Consider the following 22816-nt stretch of genomic DNA (forward strand, 5'->3'; position numbering starts at 1 on the left):
GGGTAGTTATTGTTTTTTATTATGTATGAGTGCAACATTATATTTGTAAATTCTGGACCGTTTGGTATAATTATGCAGTTTATTCTTTATTTGAAGTTATGATCTTTTATTTTTTTAATTGTTTTTATCCATATTTACTTGTTAATTTAGTTTTACCAAGTTACTCGAGATTATCATCTGATGAATATATTCTTTGTAGTTTTGCCTTGCCTTTATTATTTATATGTTATTGATTTAATGAAATTATAAATTAGATGGGTATTATGAATTCTTAAATTATATATTGTGCACCTCTTTTTTTCAAATTCTGTATAGTTTTGTAGTTGATTGTTTGTTTAAAGTTACCAGGTTTTAGCTCTTTTAAAATTTTTTTTCTTCATGTATATTCACTTCCTAATCTGATCCCAAAGTAAGGTATAATGAGTATATAGTCTTATATGTACTTAAGAGATGTTGGAGTTACCTGTACAGTAGTTTGGTGGCATTTATCTAATGAAGTTTCTGATGGAAGAGGATGTGTTAATTTTGATTGTAGTGGCATGAAATAATTACAGTTGAACTTTTCGAGAGAGTCAGATGTTTTTGTTTCATTTTGCATCTAATGCATAGTGTCTTTGGTTTAATGTTTTAACCACCATAGTTTATAGATTGAAACTACATGTCGTCATAAAAACATTTATAGTACGTGTTTAAAAAGAGATACTTTTTGCTATAACTGACTTGAACTATTTGTTCATTTAGCAAAACAGGCTCTGTTATTGTATAATATGCTTTCATATTGATTGATCCATTATTTTCTCTTTGTTTTTTTTCTCGAGTCATTTTTAATTATATTTTCTATTTTACCATTTTTACTAGCATATTATTTATTTAAACTTTACCTTGTACTAATGGAAATACTGTAAACTAAAAATTTGTGGTTCTTACACCCCACGCCTTGGGGCTTATAGCTTTGTGCTCGTCTTTTACTCGTCATATTTTGTGCTCGCCTTTTACTTGTCATACTTTCTTATTTTGTGATGTTATTCTGTCATTTTAGACTCCTCTGTGCATTGACCCTATAGTTATATCTCTTATGTACTATTATCTTTCTAGAAACTTGTGGATTCTCTGCGTCTGGGGAAGCAACTTTCAATAGTTTTGCAGTCCAACTAGTCAGAATGAAATGCAGAAGTCTCAATCTAGCAATAATTAGAACTACCCCTATATCATAAGTCTGATAATCTTTTTATTCATTAGAAAGTCGCAAAACAATGCTAGGAACTCTTGTAAATATGTATGGAGTCAGATGGGTATTGCCCTCAAATGTAAAAAGCTTACTAAAAATTTGGCAACTTCAAAATATGGCTAAGAGTCAATTAGCTGTGTGAAAAATAATTTCTCTATATGTTTATGGACAATATGGTTGGAAAAAAATAGGGTCTGCTTTGAAGAAAGAAGGTAACATATTTCCAGGATTAAAAATGATTGTTTGCTATATCTATATTTCTGGTGCAAAAGAAGTATTATGAAAAATTGGCAATAATATATGAATTTTTTAGAGGAGTTAGTTGATAAGTAGGAGATCAGTTTTGTATTAATTGGTTGACTATTATATTTGTATCATCATGATTTGTGAGCTATTGCATAATGAGCAGGTTATCAGTGCGTACCCTGTAAACATTATATTTTTTTCTCTTTTTTAAAGTAAATTATCCAGTGCTCTTACTGTATTTTTTTCGTGAACTGAGAGATAATTTTTTTGTAAATTTTTTAGGGTTTTGATAAAACTTCTTGAGTTTTAGTTTTATTGGTTTCTATCTGAATCTTTTTGGAGTTCCTGAAGTCTTGATTTCTAGCGCTAATAAACTTTATTTTTAAGTTAGAAACAAGGCCCTACATTCAATCTATCTTGACTTGTAAATGATGCTTAGTAATATTTCTTTTCACAGTCTGAACTTCAGAATCGTCAAAGTTGTGGAGAAATAACAGATGATACATTTAGGGATGTGTTTGGAAAGGAGCAACCTGGTTGGGTTAGATGTTATGGTAGATCAGTGAAGACAAGCTCTCTGAAAAAAGATGAAGAAATCAACAAGCTTAAACAAAAGCATGCCAATGAAATGATTTCTATGAAGGAAGAAATGAAGGAAATGATGAGAGAAGAAATGTGATATTTTATAAGTCAATTGGTGCAAAACAACCCTGGTTTAGATGTTCACGTTACACAAATGTGTGTTGGATCTAATCTTCCTTCACTTGTTAATACAAGTAGTGCACGAGCTATGATAGGCCAAAATCTACCCATTCTTCTGGCTCAACTTATGCTTCGAGTCTTGAAAAGATATTTATATTTCAGCACTCCCAAAAAACTACCTCATCTTAAGTTACAAGACCATGCTTTTCTAAACTATTTGCATTTGATGGTTCTATTATGTGATAATAGGAGTTATCAATGAATGAAAGGAAAATAAGTTTATTTTGTCATATTAACTGTATTTTCATGTTATGTTTAAGAGGTTACATGGGATGTCTCTATGATGCAATATAAAGTGAAAACTTATATTTTTTTCTCTTTGATGCTTGGGGTTGGGTTCTGCTACTATTTTTCTTTTGTGGGAAAGCACTATTCTTTGACTATCTATTTTTTTATTTAGTAGAGTTGTCTTAATGCTACAGTTAAATTGTTGCTGACATGAAATCGCGTAAGTTGCTATCCGCCAGCATTATGGGAGACTTTGGTTCATTTTTCAACAAACAAGTTAGAATTTTATTAGAGATTATGATAATGTTGCTACCATATCTAATTTGCTAGATTCATTGCCACATATTAGGATCAAATTTATCTTGGCTAGCTACTACGCTTTTACATTTGATCATTATCTATAGTAAGAAATGCAAGTTAATTTGCACATGCGAGTTGAGATAAGTGAACACAATTTTTAGGCGAAATGCATGTTAATTCACATTTTTGCTTCTCATTCGCTTGTACCTCTGTTTGGTGTTTGACTTAGTTATGTTATAGTAGTGAAATAAATCTCATTAATTCTTAGTAAGACAAATATTGCTATGACTGTTACATACTATATATACGTTTCTTTCTAATTTTTAATTTTATTTTGAATGTGCATGAAAATGATGGTGATGTAGGCGATAAGTCAATTTGATCTAAGTGAGAAGACTTTTTGAAAAATTGTGATGTTTATTATTATTATTGATACTATATATATGAATACATTTGATTTTGTAGAGTTCATTGCTAGTGAACTTCTTAAAGCAGTACTTTATTAGTATGGGTAGTATACAAATTATGTTTCTTTGTTGAAATTTATTTCAAGTATATGCATTTGAATTATTTTTATTCTGTTGCAGTATACAAATTATGTTTCTTTGTTGAAGTTTATTTCAAGTATATGCATTTGAATTATTTTTATCCTGTTACTTATCATCTAATTTAATGCTTGAGATCATAAGATATATGCTTGAAATAAATGTGAATACAGAATATAATGTAAACAAATATAATTTTTAAACCACAAAATTGTGGATTAAAAATTACTTCATAGCGCAGACAAAAATACCACGCCTAGAAAATGTGCCCATAGGGATTGGCAATTTGGCGCTATGCTCTATAACTGTTGCTTTAAAAGCGTTGTCTATAAGGAACCAAAGACCACACTTCAAATCTAGCTTTACGTCATAAAAGCTTGTCTATAAGAGGAAATATAAAAGCGTGACTTCTATGGCGACACGTAAAAAGCATGGACATATGTCAAACATTATGGTACTTTAGGCTACCCCCAAAAGCGTTGCCTAAAGCCGTAAAGTGTTGCCTTTGATCAAATGCTACACTTATGGCATATTAGACCGCACTTTTCGAGGGTGGCTAGAGGCTTAAAATGTTGTAGTGATAAGAAAATAGTCTATGAGAAAAATAGAGAGTGAGTAATATTGTAGTGAGATGAGAATATCAAAAGAAGGTTATTTCTTTTGAGTGTTATAGTGGTCTTTTGAGTATTTTACTCGGACCTACAAAGTTTAAAATTCCTTGCTATAGTGATATCAGTTGCTCCTCTCGGAGCCGTAGTTTTATTTCCTTATTCAAAATGGTTTTGACGTAAAAATCTTGGTGTCGTTATCACTCTTTTTTTTCTGGTTAATTACTGTATCTCGGTACTACGTTATTATTCTGCTTTTATTACCGTAAATATTATTTGTATGTCACAAATGTATTATTAACATCAAGAAAGGTAAAACAAATCACTTGAAAACTTAGAGAATTTTCTAAAAACACTCTGTGTGATTGATCATCAAGAAAACTATTCTCAAGTGCACCAAGAACAAAGAACAACACTACTACAGACCAGTTCCCCATATTAAGTTATTGTATGTCCTTAGTTGAGTTGTAACTTTGTAATAGTTCTTCAGTTGTAATTCCTACTTAGCTTGTTTAGAAGCATTCCGTAGAAAACCCTTTGTAAATCATAAACCCTTGTGTTTGTATCTTGGCTAGAGTTAGTCGAGTTGTAAAGTCTATGTAATAGAGTTATTACAAAGTGACTTGTAATAGTATGTTACAAGTTAGTGAGGGATTAAGAGGTTAATTCATAGGTTGCATAGGTTGTAATCTGAAAGTTGCTCAGTAGTGAAGTTGAAATCCTACAAGGGTAGGTTGTGGTTTTTAATCCCGTTGAGCTGAGAATTTTCCACGTAAATACTCTTAATGTTATTTACTTTCTGTTGTGTTCGTGTAATATGTGGAAACTAATAGAGAACCTGGTTCTCTATATAGTTTGGTGGACTCTCGAATTCTATCAATTGGTATCAGAGCAGGTTCTTTTTATCAGGTTAACACCTAGAAAAGATTCCCATTGCCGCTCTGCCAAACTTCGAAGAAGGCTAGTCTACTTACAGACCACCTAGGTTCAACAGACAGTATTATGGATGGTGGAAGACCAGGATGAACGACTTCATCATAGTTGAAGATTCAGAGCTATGGGATGTTATCTGTGATGGACCCTTTGTTCCCACCAAGAATCTTGGGTGTAGCAATTCCCAAGACGAGGAAGGAATTCAATGACGATGATCGAAAGACCATAGAAAAGAACTTTCGTGCAAAGATAATTCTTGTTTGTGGCATTGGTCCTGATGAATACAACAGGATATCAGCATGCCAATCAGCAAAAGAAATCTGGGAGGCTCTTCAGACAGCTCACGAAGGAATAACACAGGTTAAGCAATCCAAGATCGACATGCTCATAACTGAATACGAGCTCTTCAGGATGAAAGATGATGAATCCATCCAAGATATGCATACTTTCTTTACCTCCATCATTAATGAGCTTCACTCTCTTGGTGAAATTATTCCAAGAAACAAGCTTGTTAGGAAAATCCTTAGTGTACTGCCCAGTTCTTGGGAAAGCAAAGTGAACGCCATTACAGAGGCGAAGGACTTACAGACACTGACCATAGATAAACTTGTTGGCAATCTGAAAACATATGAAATGAAGAAGAAGAAGAAGAAGAAGAAGAAGAAGAAGAAGAAGGACAATGAAAGAAGAGAACCCAAAAGGGAGAAGAACCTGGTCCTCAAGACAGACAACAATGATTCAAGTTGTGAGGATGGTGATATAGATTACTTGACAAGAAGATTCCAGAAGATGGTTCGAAAGAATGTAGGCATTCCAAAAATGGGTAGTTCTAGCAAGCCAAAACATTATAACCTCTATCATAAATGTGGCAAGCCAATACACTTCATCAAGGAGTGCCCTCTCCTAAAGCAAGATCAGTACAAAACAACTTTGACAAAGTAGCCAAGAGGAACATGGTTCCTGATAAATGCTTCAAGATAAAGAATGTCGCTGACAATATGAATCTGAAGAAGAAAATGATCATGGTGATAGTTCAATCATAGCAGTGGAAAGTTAAGCAACTGAGTATAACTCAATCTTTACCTTGATGCCTCAGTCTGATGATGATGAAGATGGCGACGATGATGAGGTAAATTTTCTGGATGTTCAGAGAAATCCGAAATTTTATGCTCCTAAAAAACTCATGTCTTTGGAAAATGTGTTAATTGATGCTTATCACAGTTTTATAAATGATAAAGATGCTTTAACTGTAGAGTTAGGAGAAGCAAAATAAACTATAGATGAATTAGTAATCGTTGTTGTTGATTTAAAGGAAATAATTGAGAACCTGAAGAAAGAGAAGGATGCCTTAGATTAAAACATTGCACATATAGAACATGAAAGAGATGATCTAATGGTCGCTGTGGTAGACCTAAAAGAGACTTTTGAGTGTGTAATAAAGGAAAAAGAAGTCTCAGCTGAGAGAGTTTCTAACATTGAGTATGAGAGAGATGACCTATTAGTGGTGGTAGTGGACTTGAAGGAAACATTTGGGGAACTTAAAATGGAAAGTAGGCCAGAAAATTCTCAAAAGGGAAAGGAAGTTGCAAGTGAGGCACACATTAAGCTTGAAAGTGAGTTAAATTCAGTGAAGTCTAGTCTGTGTGCCGAGCTTGAGAAAAACAAACAACTTCAGGAAGAACTAGGTAGAGTGAAGAGTGATCTTGAAAAATCACTCAAGTGCACCTGGTCCTCTGATGCTATCACTGCCATGTACACCAATAATAGGGGAAACAGGCAAAGGATTGGGTTCCAAAGGGAAAAGATTTCCTACAACCCTGATAGCAAGTACGTTACTATACTGAATTATGACATATGAGGTCGGGTCATGCAAGCTTCACGTTGCTGAACAAACTGGTCAGGAAGGACTTGGTTCGTGGTCTTCCCAAGTCAAGCTTCAAGGATCACAAAGTGTGTAATGCATGTGTAAAAAGCAAGCAAGTCAGATTCTAATTCAAGCCCAAAAAGGAAGTCAGTACCTCAAGGCCACTCGATATTCTTCACATAGATCTATGTAGACCTATGAGGGTGCCAAGCAAAGGAGGAAGGAAGTACATATTTGTGATAGTTGACGACTACTCATATTCACCTGGACTTTGTTTCTCAGAACCAAGGATGAAACTTTTGAAGTATTCTTTGCTTTTGTCAAAAACATCCAAGTTAAGATGGGTAATAAGGTAGCCTACATCAGGGCTGATCATGGGACAAAGTTTGACAATGCCAAATTTGATGAGTTCTGTACTGAAAATGGTATCACTCACAATTTCTCAGATCCAAGAACACCTCAACAAAATGGTGTTGTGGAGAGGAAGAATAGAACTCTTGATCAGGTGCATGATCAGGTCAACACTGCTTGCTACTTGGTGAACAGGTGCATGATCAGGTCCCTTCTGAACAAGACTCCATATGAACTGCTGAATGGAAGGAAGCCTAAGCTGACATATCTAAGGACTTTTGGATGTAAATGCTTTGTTCTCAACAATGATAAGTCAACAGAAGTACATCAAGGAGCTGCTAAAAAGGTTTGACATGGAAACATCAAAAGTTATTGACACTCATATTGCCACAGCTTCTCGTCTAGACATGGATGGACCTAATTCTCCTGTAAATCAGACCATGTATAGAGGGATCATAGGATCACTCTTGTATCTCACTGCAAGCAGACCAAACATTGTGTTCAGCGTGGGCCTTTGTGCAAGGTTTCAATCCAATCCAAAGGAATCTCATCTGAAGGCTGCCAAGAGAATATTGAGATATCTCAAAGGAACGCATGACCTGGTTCTCTACTATCCCTCAAGTGACAACTTTGATCTTATTGGGTATGCTGACACTGATTATGCAGGATATCTGGTGGAAAGGAAAAGCACGCCTGTAATGCCACATTTCTTGGGTTCTTGCCTAATCTCATGGGATACAAGGAAGCAAAACTCAGTGGCACTCTCAACTGCAGAAGCAGAATATATAGTAGCTACTTCTTGTTGTGCTCAATCGTTGTGGATCAAGCAACAACTGGAAGACTTTGGAGTGTTCTCAGATTGTGTGCCTCTCCTATGCGACAATACAAGTGCACTCAATATGGCCAAAAATCCAGTCCAACATAAGAGAACCAAGCACATTAACGTGCGTCACCACTTCCTCAGAGACAATGTTGAAAATGAGCTCATTTGCATGAAATTCTACAGCACAGAAGATCAGATTGTAGACAGATTTACCAAGGCCTTAAGTAGAGAACATTTTGAAAGAAATCATCTGGCACTGGTATTGATAAAACCCAACTGAGAACCTGGTCCCTCGATGATTGGCTATGAAAGAAATGTTCAGGTAAAATTAGCTAAAAAGTGTTTTCTGGCAAAGTCTAACTCATCTCTATACCGTTACAGGTAGACATGCATGATGATTACAGAGCAAATAGGCAGTTGATGCAGTGCGCACTGGTAAAAAGGGCAAAGCTTATAGATACAAGATTAGTCATGGAACCTGGTTCTCCTCACACAGGTTAGTAGTTTCTCTATTCTCTCATGCATAATTTTGAACGGTTAAATCAAGTGCCACATCATCTGTGTGTCCGTTTCTTTTCTTTGTGTCTTTTGAACCCAAACTTCTCACCCGTTAGAAATTGAGCCGACTCCCAAAACTACCGCCCTTTCTTAACCGGTCTATCATCAATCTTAAATACATCCATCATTGTCACAACTCCTCACATCAAACGTTAAAATTTTCCTTCTTCTTTCTCTCTTTCAAACTACCCATCTCTTCTCCTCAACTCATCACTTCTCTCCATGGCTGAAAATCACTAAACCTCAAGTGTTCCAAGTGACACCCCCATTGAGTCCTCAGCTATTAAAACACCGATATTAGACTCCTCCCTAAACACCACCACTATACAAAACCCTAGGGCAGAGTCACCCCATACTCCGTCTCCTCTCCTACCCAATCGAGTTCTGGTTCTCATAGAAGTCGCAAAATCTCAACTCCTAAAAGATTTATGGTTACAAGCTCTCCTCCTGCCTCGCCGGAAAAACTGGTGAAAAAGGTCCTGTTGATGAAGAAGAGAATCAGGAAATCTTTAGTCTTCCTTTGGATGAAGGCTCAAATGTAGATCCAATTGCTGGTTTTGAGACTGCTTCAGTTCCCAATCTTGAGGCTACATGTACAACTTCTTCTTCTTCTTCTTCCGCGATTTCAATGGAGTTACAAGAGAAAGAAGCAATAGAGAACATGCTATCTATAACTAATGAAGGGGTTGTTATAGAAGGAAGTGTGGATGGGTCTGAGGCTCAGGAGGGAAGAGTCTAGTAGAGGGTAGAGAGCTTGTGCATGTTGAACAATCGGCACAGGACAATATTACTGGGGTCCCAAATGAGGGACATGATCCCTCCTCAGAGGATCTAACTCAGTGGTCCTCTCAAAAGCCCAGGTCAATATTGATCCCGCTCCCTCCCCTCATTTCGATATTGAGCCTTTGTTCGTGGTCATGCCTGAGATTAGATTTGATTTTGAATAAGTAGTTGGGGAAAGTGAAGAGGATTCTGATGATATGCCAATTGCTAGCTTGACTAGACGTAGACCAATGGTTGCTCAAGAGTCCACTCCTAAGCGACCTACTACAAGGTTGCAAATGAAGGAGGCTATTGAGTCTGCGCTTAAGAACAGTCAAGCTAAGTCAAGGAGAAGAAAATTAGTGAAAGATGGGAAAGTTGTGAGCGAGAAAACAATGCCAGTTGTGAATATGGATTATGAAGTAGAAGAGGAACCTAGTTCCTTGACTAGAAAGCGCTCACATAAGCATGGTCTCCCCAATACTAAAAGGGGATCTTCTGTGTCTGCTAAAAATCTGAACAAGTCTGATGATGTTGTCGCTAGTAAAAATATGGTGAAAGAATCCGGTGATAAGTTAGTAGAAGAGTCTGCTACCAGGGTGATGGAAGAATTGGGTGAAAAGTCTATGAGGTCTGATGAAAAAGGAAAGAATGCTCGCAAGTTTGCTAAGAGAAGAGCTGATACTAATGAGGAACCTGGTTCCTCAAAGAAGGCCAAAGTTGGTGATCCAAGGAGTGCTGGGAAAGAGAAGTTGAGGAATCAAAAGGTGCTATGGGGCCGCACATTTGCCCTTGACATTTTGGATGAGGCTGGTATGAGGCAGCTGGTTGAAATTTGTGAGTTTCAACAGTGGACACATTTGTTCACAAGTGATGCTCCGAAGGTGTATGAGGAGGAAGTTCAAAGTTTCTATGCCGACCTTTTCAAAGTTGAGGATGATCACATCTGCATGCCGGTGAATGGAGTTGATATGGTAATGGACTCTGCTTTATTGGGATCTATTCTGGGTGTGCATGCTGAAGGGCTGTCTAGTGTTGAGGGATCTTATTCTCAAAATTTTAGAAACGTCATCCTGAAGGACAAAGTAGTTTAGCAAGGGGAACATGTACAGAAGAAGACCTCCTTCTAGTGTACCAACTGCTATTTGAGATGGTGAACAAGGTCTTGCTCCCTCGTGCTGAGAGAGGATCTATCACTTCTCGTGCAGACCTGTTCCTCATGGAAGCACTGGACAACTTCACTACCATCAACCTGCCTGGGATCATGATAGAGCACATGCAGAAAGTGGAAGATCTTAAAGATGGTAATCATGGGCTACCTTATGGGTTTCTTCTCACCAAGGTCTTTGAATACTTCAAGGTTCCTCTGGGACAAGCTAAAGTGGGCACTAAGAAGCAAACTTTCTCCAAGTCCACTCTGGAAGAATTTGAGTGCATTGATAGGGTTGGAGGAGTTGGAAGCACTTATACCATTTCTCAGTTGATCAACGCTCACAACAGTGCTACTGCTGAGATAAGGCAGTTGAAAGCAAGGAATGCTATTCTTGAGAGTCAGTTGAGTCAGCTTCAGGAGGCACCTGGTTCCAGTATCTCTCAAAGTGAAGAGGTTGCCCGTCTGATCAAGAAGAATGTTCAGCTCAAGAAACAAGTGGAGGACCTGAAAGAGAAACTGCTCAATGAGCAAATATCGGCGAATGCTCGAATGGATCTCGTCCTCCAAACCCTTGCCTATGCCTCTAAGCCCCCTCCTTCCAGTGCTCCCTAAACAATGTCCCCCTAGTGTCAAGTCTTAAGTATTGGTTTCCTATGATTAGTTTTTTTTTTGACGTTTGTAGTGTTTGTTTTATTGTTCTGAATTGTGGATGGTTATCAGTAACATTGACTCTTCTCCCTGTTTTCAAATCCAAACTGTTAATGGAAGCTTTTCCCTTTTTGTTGTATATGCCTTGTCTTTATGCTCTATTTTTAGTCATGTTATGTGCACACAAGTGGCATGAGTTAACTCAATATAGACTTCTTTTTGCTATAAGCCTATTACTAATCTTTTAAGATGCCGGGGGGAAAAATAATTCAAGGGGAACAAGATGGGAAACAGATTCAGGGGGAATTCAGGAAATGCTGGTTCTTAGGGGGAACTTGAATTACAAGTTTGTCATCATCAAAAAGGAAAAATTAATAGGCTATATGTATATCCCTGTTTTGTTTTGATGATCTAACAAACTTACTATCAAGAACCAGATAAGGAACATGTTACACATTCTCAAGACCTTATGATCAAAAGGTTCCAGCTTGGGATATGGTTCAACTCTTCAGAGTCAAAGGAACAATAGAGGAAACAGATAGATACCGTTTCCCGAGGAAACTACACAAGTCAACTATCCCAACTATAAAGTTGTTGCCTGCACACGCTACAGTGCAGAAATAGTATAGCAGTCAACTTTATGGGAAATGTCTTTTACCTACCTTGCTTATATCATACTAGTGATGTCACAAATGCATTATTACCATCAAGGAAGGTAAAACAAATCACTTGAACACTTAGAGAATTTTCTAAAAACACTCTGTGTGATTGATCATCAAGAAAACTATTCTCAAGTGCACCAAGAACAAAGAACAACACTACTACGGACCAGTTCCCCATATTAAGTTATTGTATGTCCTTAGTTGAGTTGTAACTTTGTAATAGTTCTTCAGTTGTAATTCCTACTTAGCTTGTTTAGAAGCATTCCGTAGGAAACCCTTTGTAAATCATAAACCCTTGTGTTTGTGTCTTGGCTAGAGTTAGTCGAGTTGTAAAGTCTTTGTAATAGAGTTATTACAAAGTGGCTTGTAATAGTATGTTACAAGTTAGTGAGAGATTAAGAGGTTAATTCCTAGGTTGCATAGGTTGTAATCTAAAAGTTGCTCAGTAGTGAAGTTAAAATCCTACAAGGGTAGGTCGTAATTTTTAATCCTGTTGAGCTGAGAATTTTTCACGTAAAAACTCTCAGTGTTATTTACTTTCTGCTGTGTTAGTGTAATTTGTGAAAACTAATAGAGAACCTAGTTCTCTATATAGTTTGATGGACCCTCGAATTCTATCATGTATTCTATATGAACAAGGGAGAATGGAAACCCAAACTCATTTGTTTGCATAATATACATGGATTACAGCAGTAAGGGATGGCTTATCCAAATGGTTAGGTATTCATCTATATAAGAAGTCCATCAGGCAGAGTATTCAGTGGAATAGAAGCAGACATTGAAGACAATTTAAGAAGGAATAGTGTTTGTAGTTTGGGGAGCCATGGTATATTACACCTGGCAAGCCAGGAACCGGAAGATCTTTAAGAGAAAGTAGTAAATATAGATTTTGTAATTGCACAAATACAAAAGGAAACTAGAATTAGGTTAGAGGATATACAACATACAAGAAGAGCTTATGCTGTTCTATTCAATCTGTAGAGCAACTGCATCTGCAAATTCTTAAAGAGTTCCTTCCAAAAATTGCTAAAGGAAAACTTTGTCTCTGTCAGGTACAATACTCTTAGGCAAGCCATACGTTGTATCCATAAATATTCTGGCTACTTGAGAGGCAGTAAAAGGATGAGTTAAAGCAATAAAATGAGCATATTTGTTGTACCTATCCACTACCACGTGTTGGGATTTTAAGCTTGTGTAACTTAAAGAGGGTAAATGAGAAACAGAGGGAAAATGAAATATTTGAGTTTCTCTTGGGAAAGGGATATTGTCCCATATCGGAGGAAGAAAAGGCTTTTGATGGGTATATATATAATTGCTTTTCTTCTAGCTCTTAAAGAGTTGAGAAAAAGGCAAGCCTCACGCCGTCGTCATCGCTCGCTCGCTCGGCTCGGCTTCGGCTATGGCTACGACTTCGGCTTCGGAAAGATTGATTGATTAATCTTTTTGGTCAAAGTAGTAAATATAGATTAATCAATCTATATTTACAATCTTTTCCATGGCTGTTTCTGAAAGGTTCAGAAACATTGCCATCAACTCTATAAATAGAGTTTGAATCCCAGAATCTTTCCTTACGAAATTTTCTGAGTTTCTTCTTCTTCTTCTGCACAATCTTTTCCAGTGTATTTTACGACCATTGAGTGGTTCGCAGTTCATCAGAGTTTTGGTACCAATACACTGGTGAGTTAAATCGTTCTATCCTGGGAGGATATATTCCAGCACCTCGGGTACTTGAGGGGAATAATTTCCTTAAGGACACACTGTGTATTCAGTGGGCTCGATTTATTCCTAGACTATTTTTTATATATATTTATTTTCTAGAATCTATTTCGTTAAACAAGTATTACTAACTTTCTGTTTTGTTTTTTCCAAAAGTTTAATTATTTATTACAGCAACACAGAATAATAACAATCTTAAGGAAATTATTTTTTTTATATTCTGTATTTTGTTTGTGGAGATTAAAACCTGTGTGGTTTTTTACTCCTTCTGAATTTTACTATTCTGATTTGAAGATATAAAAAACTTCATCAGAGTATTGAAATTCATAAAACGATTTGAAGAACATAAAATCTTCATCATTTTTTTTTTCGTAAAACAGTATATAAAAACTTCGGTTTTATTTATTATACATACTATTTTTTTTGTTAATAACAGTATTGTGTACTGTTCTGATTTTGCCATTAATTGAACTCTTCTGTTGTTTACAGTGAGAAATAGCAATTGATAACGGAAATTCTTCGGTGACTATTGCGGCAACGACGATAGCCTCGTCAAGCCGGACTGTTGTTCCACCGGCAGAGAAATCGGGAAAATTTTTCGGAGCCAACTTCAAAGGATGGCAGCAAAGGGTGTTCTTCTGGCTTACCACACTTGGTATGCAGAAATTCACTAGTGAAGAACCTCCAGTGCCTGCTGCAGACATGCCGGGCAACGAGCAATTCATGATTGTTGAGGCGTGGAAGCAGGCAGATTTTCTTTGCAAAGGCTATATCTTAAGCGCTTTAGAGGATGACTTGTACAATGTGTACAGTGCGATGAATACTTCGAAAGAATAATGGGACGCACTTGAGAAGAAGTACAAGACTGAAGATGCATGCTTGAAGAAGTTCGTGGTTGCCAAGTTTCTAGACTATAAAATGATAGACAGTAAAACTGTTGGAACCCAAGTTCAGGAGCTTCAACTTATTTTTCATGACCTTATTACTGAAGGTATGGTCGTGAATGAAGCATTTCAAGTGGCTGCAATGATTGAAAAATTGCCTCATTCGTGGTGAGATTTCAAGAACTATCTTAAGCACAAGCGCAAAGAAATGAAGTTGGAAGATCTTGTGATTCGTCTCAAGATTGAGGAAGACAACAAAACAGCCGAGAAGAAGCCTCGTGGAAATTCAACGATTATGGGAGTTAATATCGTTGAGGAGACTGCTCCAAAAAGTAAGAAAAGAAAGAGGTCTTCTGGACAGACTAAGGAGCAGAACAAAAAGAAATTCAAGGGCAGCTGCTACAATTGTGGAAAAACCGGTCACAAAGCCCCTGATTGTCGTCTCCCGAAAAAGTATAAGAAGAAGGGACAGGCCAACATAGTGGAGAAAAATTATGACATTGATGATCTGTGTGCAATGCTTTCGGAATGCAACCTAGTTGGAAATCCGAAGGAGTGGTGGATTGACTCTGGATCCACTCGATATGTTTGTGTTGTCAAGGAAGCATTTGCGACTTACTCTACTGCTGGTCTCGAAGAAGAGCTTTCCATGGGAAATACTGCAACAACCAAGATTGAAGGTTATGGGAAGATATTCCTGAAGATGACTTCCGGCAAGGTGTTAACGCTCAACAACGTTCTTCATGTTCCTACTATTAGGAAGAATTTAGTTTCTACTTCTTTGCTTGTTAAGAACGGATTCAAATGTGTATTTGTTTCTGATAAAGTTGTTGTAAGCAAGAATGAAATGTATGTTGGAAAGGGCTACCTCACAGAGGGCCTCTTCAAACTAAATGTAATGGTTGTTGACAGTATGAATAAAATTGCAGCTTCTTCTTATTTATTGGAGTCAAATGATTTATGGCATATTCGTTTAGGACATGTCAATTACAAAATATTGCAGAAGTTAATTAATTTAGAAGTGTTGCCTAAATTCGAGTGTAATAAATCAAAATGTCAAATATGTGTTGAGTCTAAGTTTGTAAAACATCCTTATAAGTCTATTGAAAGGAATTCAAATCCTTTAGACTTAATTCATACTGACATTTGTGATATGAAGTCGACACCATCTCGAGGTGGAAAAAAGTATTTTATTACTTTTATTGACGACTGCACTCGATATTGTTATGTTTATTTGCTTAATAGTAAGGATGAAGCAATTGAAGCATTTAAGCAATACAAGAATGAAGTGGAGAATTAATTGAATAAAAAGATCAAAATGATTAGAAGTGATAGGGGTGGAGAATATGAATTTCCATTTGCAAAAATATGTTCGGAATATGGAATTATCCATCAAACTACTGCACCTTACACACCTCAATCCAATGGAATTGCGGAAAGAAAAAATCGGACATTAAAGGAAATGATGAATTCTTTATTAATAAGTTTCGGATTACCGCAGAGTTTGTGGGGCGAAGCTATCCTTACAGCTAACCGAATACTCAACAGAGTACCCCACAGCAAAACGCAATCTATTCCATATGAAAAATTGAAAGGAAGAAAACCCAACTTGAAATATTTCAAAGTGTGGGGGTGTCTAGCAAAGGTACAGGTTCCTTTACCTAAAAGGGTTAAAATCGGACCAAAAACTGTTGATTGCGTTTTCATTGGATATTCTACAAATAGTAAAGCATGTCAGTTTTTGGTTCATAAATCCGATTATCCCGAAATTCACATTAATACGGTAATGGAATCAGATAATGCTGAATTCTTTGAAAGTATCTATCCGTATAAAACTGAATATGAGTCATTAAGTGAAAGACCTAAACGATCTCGGGAAGAACCAAAGGAAAATACTCCAAGTATAGAAGATCCAAGGCGTAGCAAACGTCAAAGAACATCTACTTTCTTTGGACCAGATTTTGTGACATTCTTGCTTGAAAATGAGCCTCAAACTTTTAAAGCAGCTATGTCATCTTCTGATTCAGCGTTTTGGAAAGAGGCAGTCAATAGTGAGATTCAATCAATTTTAGATAACCATACATGGGAATTGGTAGATCTTCCTCCAGGAAATAAGCCTTTAGGTTCGAAATGGATCTTTAAACGGAAAGTAAAAGCTTATGGCACTATTGACAAATATAAGGCAAGACTTGTTGTCAAAGGTTATAGACAAAAGGAAGGCCTTGATTACTTTGACACTTACTCGCCAGTAACGAGGATAACATCTATTAGGGTGTTAATGGCAATAGCGGCCGTGTATGGTCTTGAAATCCATCAAATGGATGTTAAAACAACTTTCTTAAATGGAGAATTAGAGGAAGAGATTTACATGGAACAACCTGAGGGTTTTGTGGTAACTGGTAAAGAAAAAAAAGTGTGCAAACTTGTTAAGTCACTTTATGGACTTAAACAAGCACCCAAACAATGGCATGCCAAATTTGACCAAACAATGTTGGCAAGTGGGTTTAAAATCAACGAGTGCGACAAATGTGTTTACATTAAAAATACTCCGGGTCATGAAGTCATTGTTTGTTTATATGCTGATGACATGTTGATAATGAGCAAAAATATGGCAGATATAAATGCTACTAAGCGCATATTGGCTAGCAAATTCGATATGAAAGACTTAGGAGTTGCTGATGTGATCTTAGGAATCAGAATTCACAAGACTCCACAAGGTCTAGCATTATCACAGTCTCACTACATTGAAAAGGTACTTGACAAGTTCAAGTATTTGGATTTCAAAATTGCCAAGACTCCAATTGACGTGAGTTATGCACTTCAAAAGAATGAAGGTGAAAGTGACTCACAATTGGATTATGCAAGAGTATTGGGAAGTTTGATGTATATCATGAATTGTACACGACCAGATATAGCATGTGCTATTAGTAAACTGAGTTGGTTTACAAGTAATCCCAATCACATACATTGGATGGCAATAAAACGAGTTTTGGGGTATCTCAAACATATCCAAAATTACGCTTTGCATTATAACAAATATCCCTCCGTGATCGAGGGATATAATGATGCAAATTGGATCACTAGATCATCTGAAGTTAAATCCACGAGTGGATATGTTTTCACAATTGGGGGTGGAGCAGTGTCTTGGAAATCATCCAAACAAATGTGTATCGCCCGTTCTACAATGGAATCTGAATTCATAGCTTTAGATAAGGCCGGTGAAAAAGCTGAATGGCTCCGAAATTTCTTGGAAGATATTCCATTTTGGCCCAAACCTTTGGCACCTATTTGTATACATTGTGATAGTCAAGCGGCAATAGGCAGGGCAGGGAGCGTTATGTATAACAGAAAATCTCGTCATATACGACGGAGACACAATACCGTTAGACAACTACTCTCTAGTGGTGTTATCACAATTGACTACATAAAGTCAAGAGATAACGTATCGGATCCACTTACAAAAGGCCTATCTAGAGAGGCAGTTGAAAGATCATCAAAGGGAATGGGGTTAAGGTCTAGGACAAGTCATCATGACGGTAACTCTACCTAGCAGACTGGAGATCTCACAAGCTAGGTTCAAAGAGATCAAAGAAAGTTATGAATTATGGTTCAACATTGTCAAATAACTCAACCCATTCTCGTGATGAAGACAATGTTCAGAAATCAAGGTAAAGCATTAAGGTTTTTTGATGAGTCAACAAAGCTTACAAGTTTTTTAATGATTTGCTAAGTCTGGTAGGATATGACCAGATAGTGTGTCTATAGGATTACACGTTTAGAAATTACCTATGTGAGTGTGAAGTGTAAGCCGCTTCAAGGGGAATGAAAGTAAAGGTTCATTCTCTAAGCACTCATGAAATCAGGCGGTGTTCATGGCTGAAACGAACACAACCGTGAGAACCATAGATGGTTAAGGATTGACTGTGTGACTTATGTTGTCTAGGTATACAACAAAGCTTGACGGTTCAAAAATATCAAATCTACCGATTGACCGAGTATATCCGATATAAGTTCACTACGAAAAATTTAAAGGGAAACCTACTTATCCAGATGCAATTAATTCTTGCATGTAAAACACACACGCGTCCGTGCATTCCTTTATTTTATAGCCATTCCCCATTCATGTGGGAGATTGTTGGGATTTTAAGCTTGTGTAGCTTAAAGAGGGTGAATGAGAAATGGAGAAAAAATAAAATATTTGAGTTTTCCTTGGGAAAGGGACATTGTCCCATATCGGAGGAAGAAAAGGCTTTTGATGGGTATATATATATAATTGCTCTTCTTCTAGCTCTTAAAGAGTTAGGAAAAAGGCAAGCCTCGCGCCGTCGTCGCTCGCTCGGCTAGGCTACGGCTTCGGCTTCGGATTCGGTCAAAGATCGATTGATTGATTAATTAATCTTTTTGGTCAAAGTAGTAAATATAGATTAATCAATCTATATTTACAATCTTTTCCATGGCTGTTTCTGAAAGGTTCAGAAACATTGCCATCAACTCTATAAATAGAGTTTGAATCCCAGAATCTTTCCTTACGAAATTTTCTGAGTTTCTTCTTCTTCTTCTTCTGCACAATCTTTTCCAGTGCGTTTTACGACCATTGAGTGGTTCGCAGTTCATCAGAGTTTTGGTACCAATACACTGGTGAGTTAAATCGTTCTATCCTAGGAGGATATATTCCAGCACCTCGGGTACTTGAGGGGAATAATTTCCTTAAGGACACACTGTATATTCAGTGGGCTCGATTTATTCCTATACTATTTTTTTTAATTATTTGTTTTCCATAATCTATTTTGTTAAACAAGTATTACTAACTTTCTGTTTTGTTTTTTCAGAAAGTTTAATTGTTTATTACAGCAATACAGAATAATAACAGTAAGTTTTGTCACTCTATCAAACTCACCCGTTTTATAGTTTACCTCATGGGGTAAACAAATGGGAACCTACTAAGAATATTGAGATTCTCAAATCACACAAAATCTTACCCTACCAAATTTCAATCAAGTTCTAAAGAATAATTTGAATTAAGTAATTAGTGTCTCTTCTACCAAGCTCGGGATCCATTTCTTCATGTTATATGCTCGCACACTCACTGGCGGAGCCAGGATCTCCGCGAAGGAGTTCAAGAAAAAAAAAATCGTAGCTAGTGGTAATTAAACTTATGACCTTTCAAAGATTTTGAACCCTCTTGACCACTAAGCTACACTTTTGGGCTGTGTCAAGGGGTTCAAAACTTAATATATAGAGGTAAAAAATAGATTTTGCCTTATATATACAGTGTAATTTTTCGGCGAAGGGGGTTGAATGAACCCTTCCGCCCCAAAATTCGCCCCTGCTCGCACTAGAAATGTAATCTAAAGTTACAAAACATTATATTATCCATATATCTACAAAAACTCCCCCACCAACTCACCAAAATCAAACTTCCCATTGCAGCACTCCACAGCATTGACTACTTCTTGAAATGCATTAACACTGCATGGCACTACCAGTCCACTTCTTTGCTCAAAGCCAAACTCATTGTACGTTTTCTCCAACAAAATCTTGAACAATGGATGTGAAAGATAGCTCGTTGGCACCACGAATCGTTCACGTTCTTCCCCTACGTAGATAGCTAAGTTTCCTGTTGGTGTTGAGGATTTAGAATTTGTAAGAGACCACTGATCTTCGTCGTCTTTAATAAGCAAGTACTCAACATGTTGTGGTCGCTGACGATAAATAGTACTGGTTATGAACTTAGCCTTCTTGGCTAGTTTCTTCACTGAAACAAACTTCTTGATCCCTAGCATTTTCCCCTTTGGATTTAGGCAAGAATTTGGATTGGAAAAAGGATAGGTGGAAGAGGGGAATGGAGAGAAGAAAGCTTAAGGGAAAGAAGTAAAATTTCTTGACTATTCACTAAAAGAAAAAGGTGAGTGGCGATGTTTTTTGTAGTGTGGTAGGTTGCTGAGAATTTGTCAAAGAAAACTATGATTGTCGTTGTTTATTTATTTTTAGAGATATACTTTTTAAATATTTTTGACTTGTCAATAGTTAAAAGCAATTAATAGATAATTAGAAATCAACACCTAGCCAATTTAAACGAAGACAACCTATTGTCTATTTGGATGGTATATTACTCGACAATAAGAAATTCGTTAGAACAATAAATAATTTTCAAAAAACAAACCTTTGTTAGGTAAATGGATGGAGGAGATCAAGAGTTAGTTCTATAAAAAATGCTTGCAACCACTAAAATAGTTTCGTTAAATCAAATACTAAGTACCAGCAACTACTTAACCGATGGATTAATTTAAAAGAAACTTTAGTTATAACCAAAACAACAAAAATATATACCTTTGTATGATTGAATCAAAAAATAAAAAATAAAAAAAATCAAGAATCATGGTTTAGTTGAAGGGCTGAACTTAATTCCTTGCCAAACTAAAAAACATTTAAAGAGTGAGGTTTTTCTATGTTACATAAACTAGAAAAATCATTTATCACCAACTCATCAATTTGTTGGACGGCGGAACGGCAAATCTAAGAAGCGCTACGAAAAGTATTTATTATAATAAACCCTTTCAATATTAGTCACTTAATTAGGTAAATAAAATTAGTCAAACTACCGAACTTAAAAGATGTAAAGGACAAGAAAATCTTAAATGTGGAGACCCCAAAACGTGTGGAGAGGGCAAAATAGAGAATTGGGCAAATTAATGAAAGATTTAAATTACATATACCGATAATATAAGATTTACCGAAACAGTTTAACATGTTATTATAGATAACTTATGCTTAAATATTTTTTGGGCTACCAATCAATACTAATCAACGACTCTACTGGAGAGATGACAAATGCATAGTTAAAATGGGGAATATCTCCATCCTTAGTGGTCGTTTACCCAGAAATTAAGGTATGAGAGAAACAAAGAAAACAGCTGTTTTGAGATTTTTTAAGAAATAGCTGATCGCGACTTCAACATCGTCACAAGATCAGAACATTCCTTGTGATTTTTTGACTTTATTTGATTGTATATTATTTCCTAACTTAGCTGCATAAAATGATCAGTAAAAAAAATCGTACCTGCTGATTCTCGGAAAGGAGCATCGCAGAATTTTCATTCAAGCATATATAAAGATGCTTCCATAAGATTCTTCTTCACAAATAAAAAATTCAATATCATTTTATTAATTCTATTATTATATTTATTTTACCCTTATTTTGAAGTGATAGAAGATTTGCCAGACGTATTCCAGTCTACTTGTCAAGCTGGATGAATTTTCATATATACACAAGATTAAAAAAGGTTTGAAATTCCCCAGTAGTCAAGCTTTGGAAATTTTATAAGGGACACGAGAAAGTGCGATATTTAGTTTATAGTGTTACTACTCCTACAGTCCTACTACATAAAGTGGTCATATGGTGGGGTAAACAAAATACAAAGAGATATGTAAATAAAATATCAAAAAAAATTGTAGAAAATTATAAGTGAGCATGGATCATTTCATCGAGAAAGTAAATTATGTAACTTACACTGTGTTTCTCTTATTTATTTTATTTTTTTTTCTAACAAAAAAATAGTTAGAGCAATTGGAAAGCACAATATTATATAGGAGTATTATCGCATGGCCCCTAAGCTCCTTTATTGTTATTCATCGTCGAAATAATCCTTATATTGTAATCTCCGGTCTCCACCTAATTTTATGTATGAAAATTGATTTTCTTGTTGTCTTTGGCTCAAATAAAGATCTTGGGGTGAAATTTGAAAAGCATGGATGGCACTCTTGGACTCTTGGTTTTATCATAGTCAAAATACATAAGTTGGCACCTAAACTATACACCAAATCACTGTTACACACTTTCTGAGGACATATACCATATTAAACACGCAACCTTTTAAAATTGTGCCTAATACATACTACTTTTGCCAGATGTCACGCGCGTGTTTAACAAAAAAAATGAGCGCGTCAAACCAATATCTAAATCTTATTTGTCCCCTTTTTTTTGTTGATTTAATAATTAAATGAAAAGAAAAAGATATCCATGCCTTCTTCCCCATTTGGAGCCCCTATCGTCTCTGAAATCTGGCGACAACCGCAACCTCCTCATCTCCTCCCTTTTGCATCTCCTTTAAGAATATGTCAACCATAACTCGTAATGCCGGCAACGACCTCAAGCAACGAGCCGGGAACTCCATTGCCAGGTCGTTAGTTCCAATGTCAGTTCATGGTCGACGAGCTCAGATCTTCTTCGTGTGAGTGGCGTTATCAGATCTTTCGGGCAAGCTGGTGTTCTTCATTCAAATCTGGTCTCGTTTGATTAAAAAAGGCAAACGACGGTGACCTCCATTTCCCGGCCACTGTTATAGTGGCAAACCTATCAGTAGCAATGGCGATTCCACAGCAAACAAAACAAACAAAACCTAGAAACTAAAAAATGGTGAAAATTTTATAGAGTAAGGAGAAATAGTATAGTAGAGAAGAACAAAGATGATGAAGAAAGTGGGTCATTAAAGAAAGAAGAATTTAAGTATGGTGGCTTTCTTATGAGGGAGAAAGAGACGAGGAA

General features: G+C 36.4%; 1 protein-coding gene across 1 annotated transcript; it reads right to left on the reverse strand.

The window, feature by feature from the left end:
- Positions 1-19652: 19652 nt before the first annotated feature.
- Positions 19653-20054, reverse strand: LOC107793373 (auxin-responsive protein SAUR21-like). Its single transcript, XM_016615711.2, has one exon. The coding sequence runs from the start codon at positions 20052-20054 to the stop codon at positions 19653-19655; it is 402 nt and encodes a 133-aa protein (XP_016471197.1).
- Between the last annotated feature and the right edge of the window lie 2762 nt (positions 20055-22816).

The sequence above is a fragment of the Nicotiana tabacum genome, chromosome 24, assembly GCF_000715075.1.
Source record: "Nicotiana tabacum cultivar K326 chromosome 24, ASM71507v2, whole genome shotgun sequence".
Lineage (NCBI taxonomy): Eukaryota > Viridiplantae > Streptophyta > Magnoliopsida > Solanales > Solanaceae > Nicotiana > Nicotiana tabacum.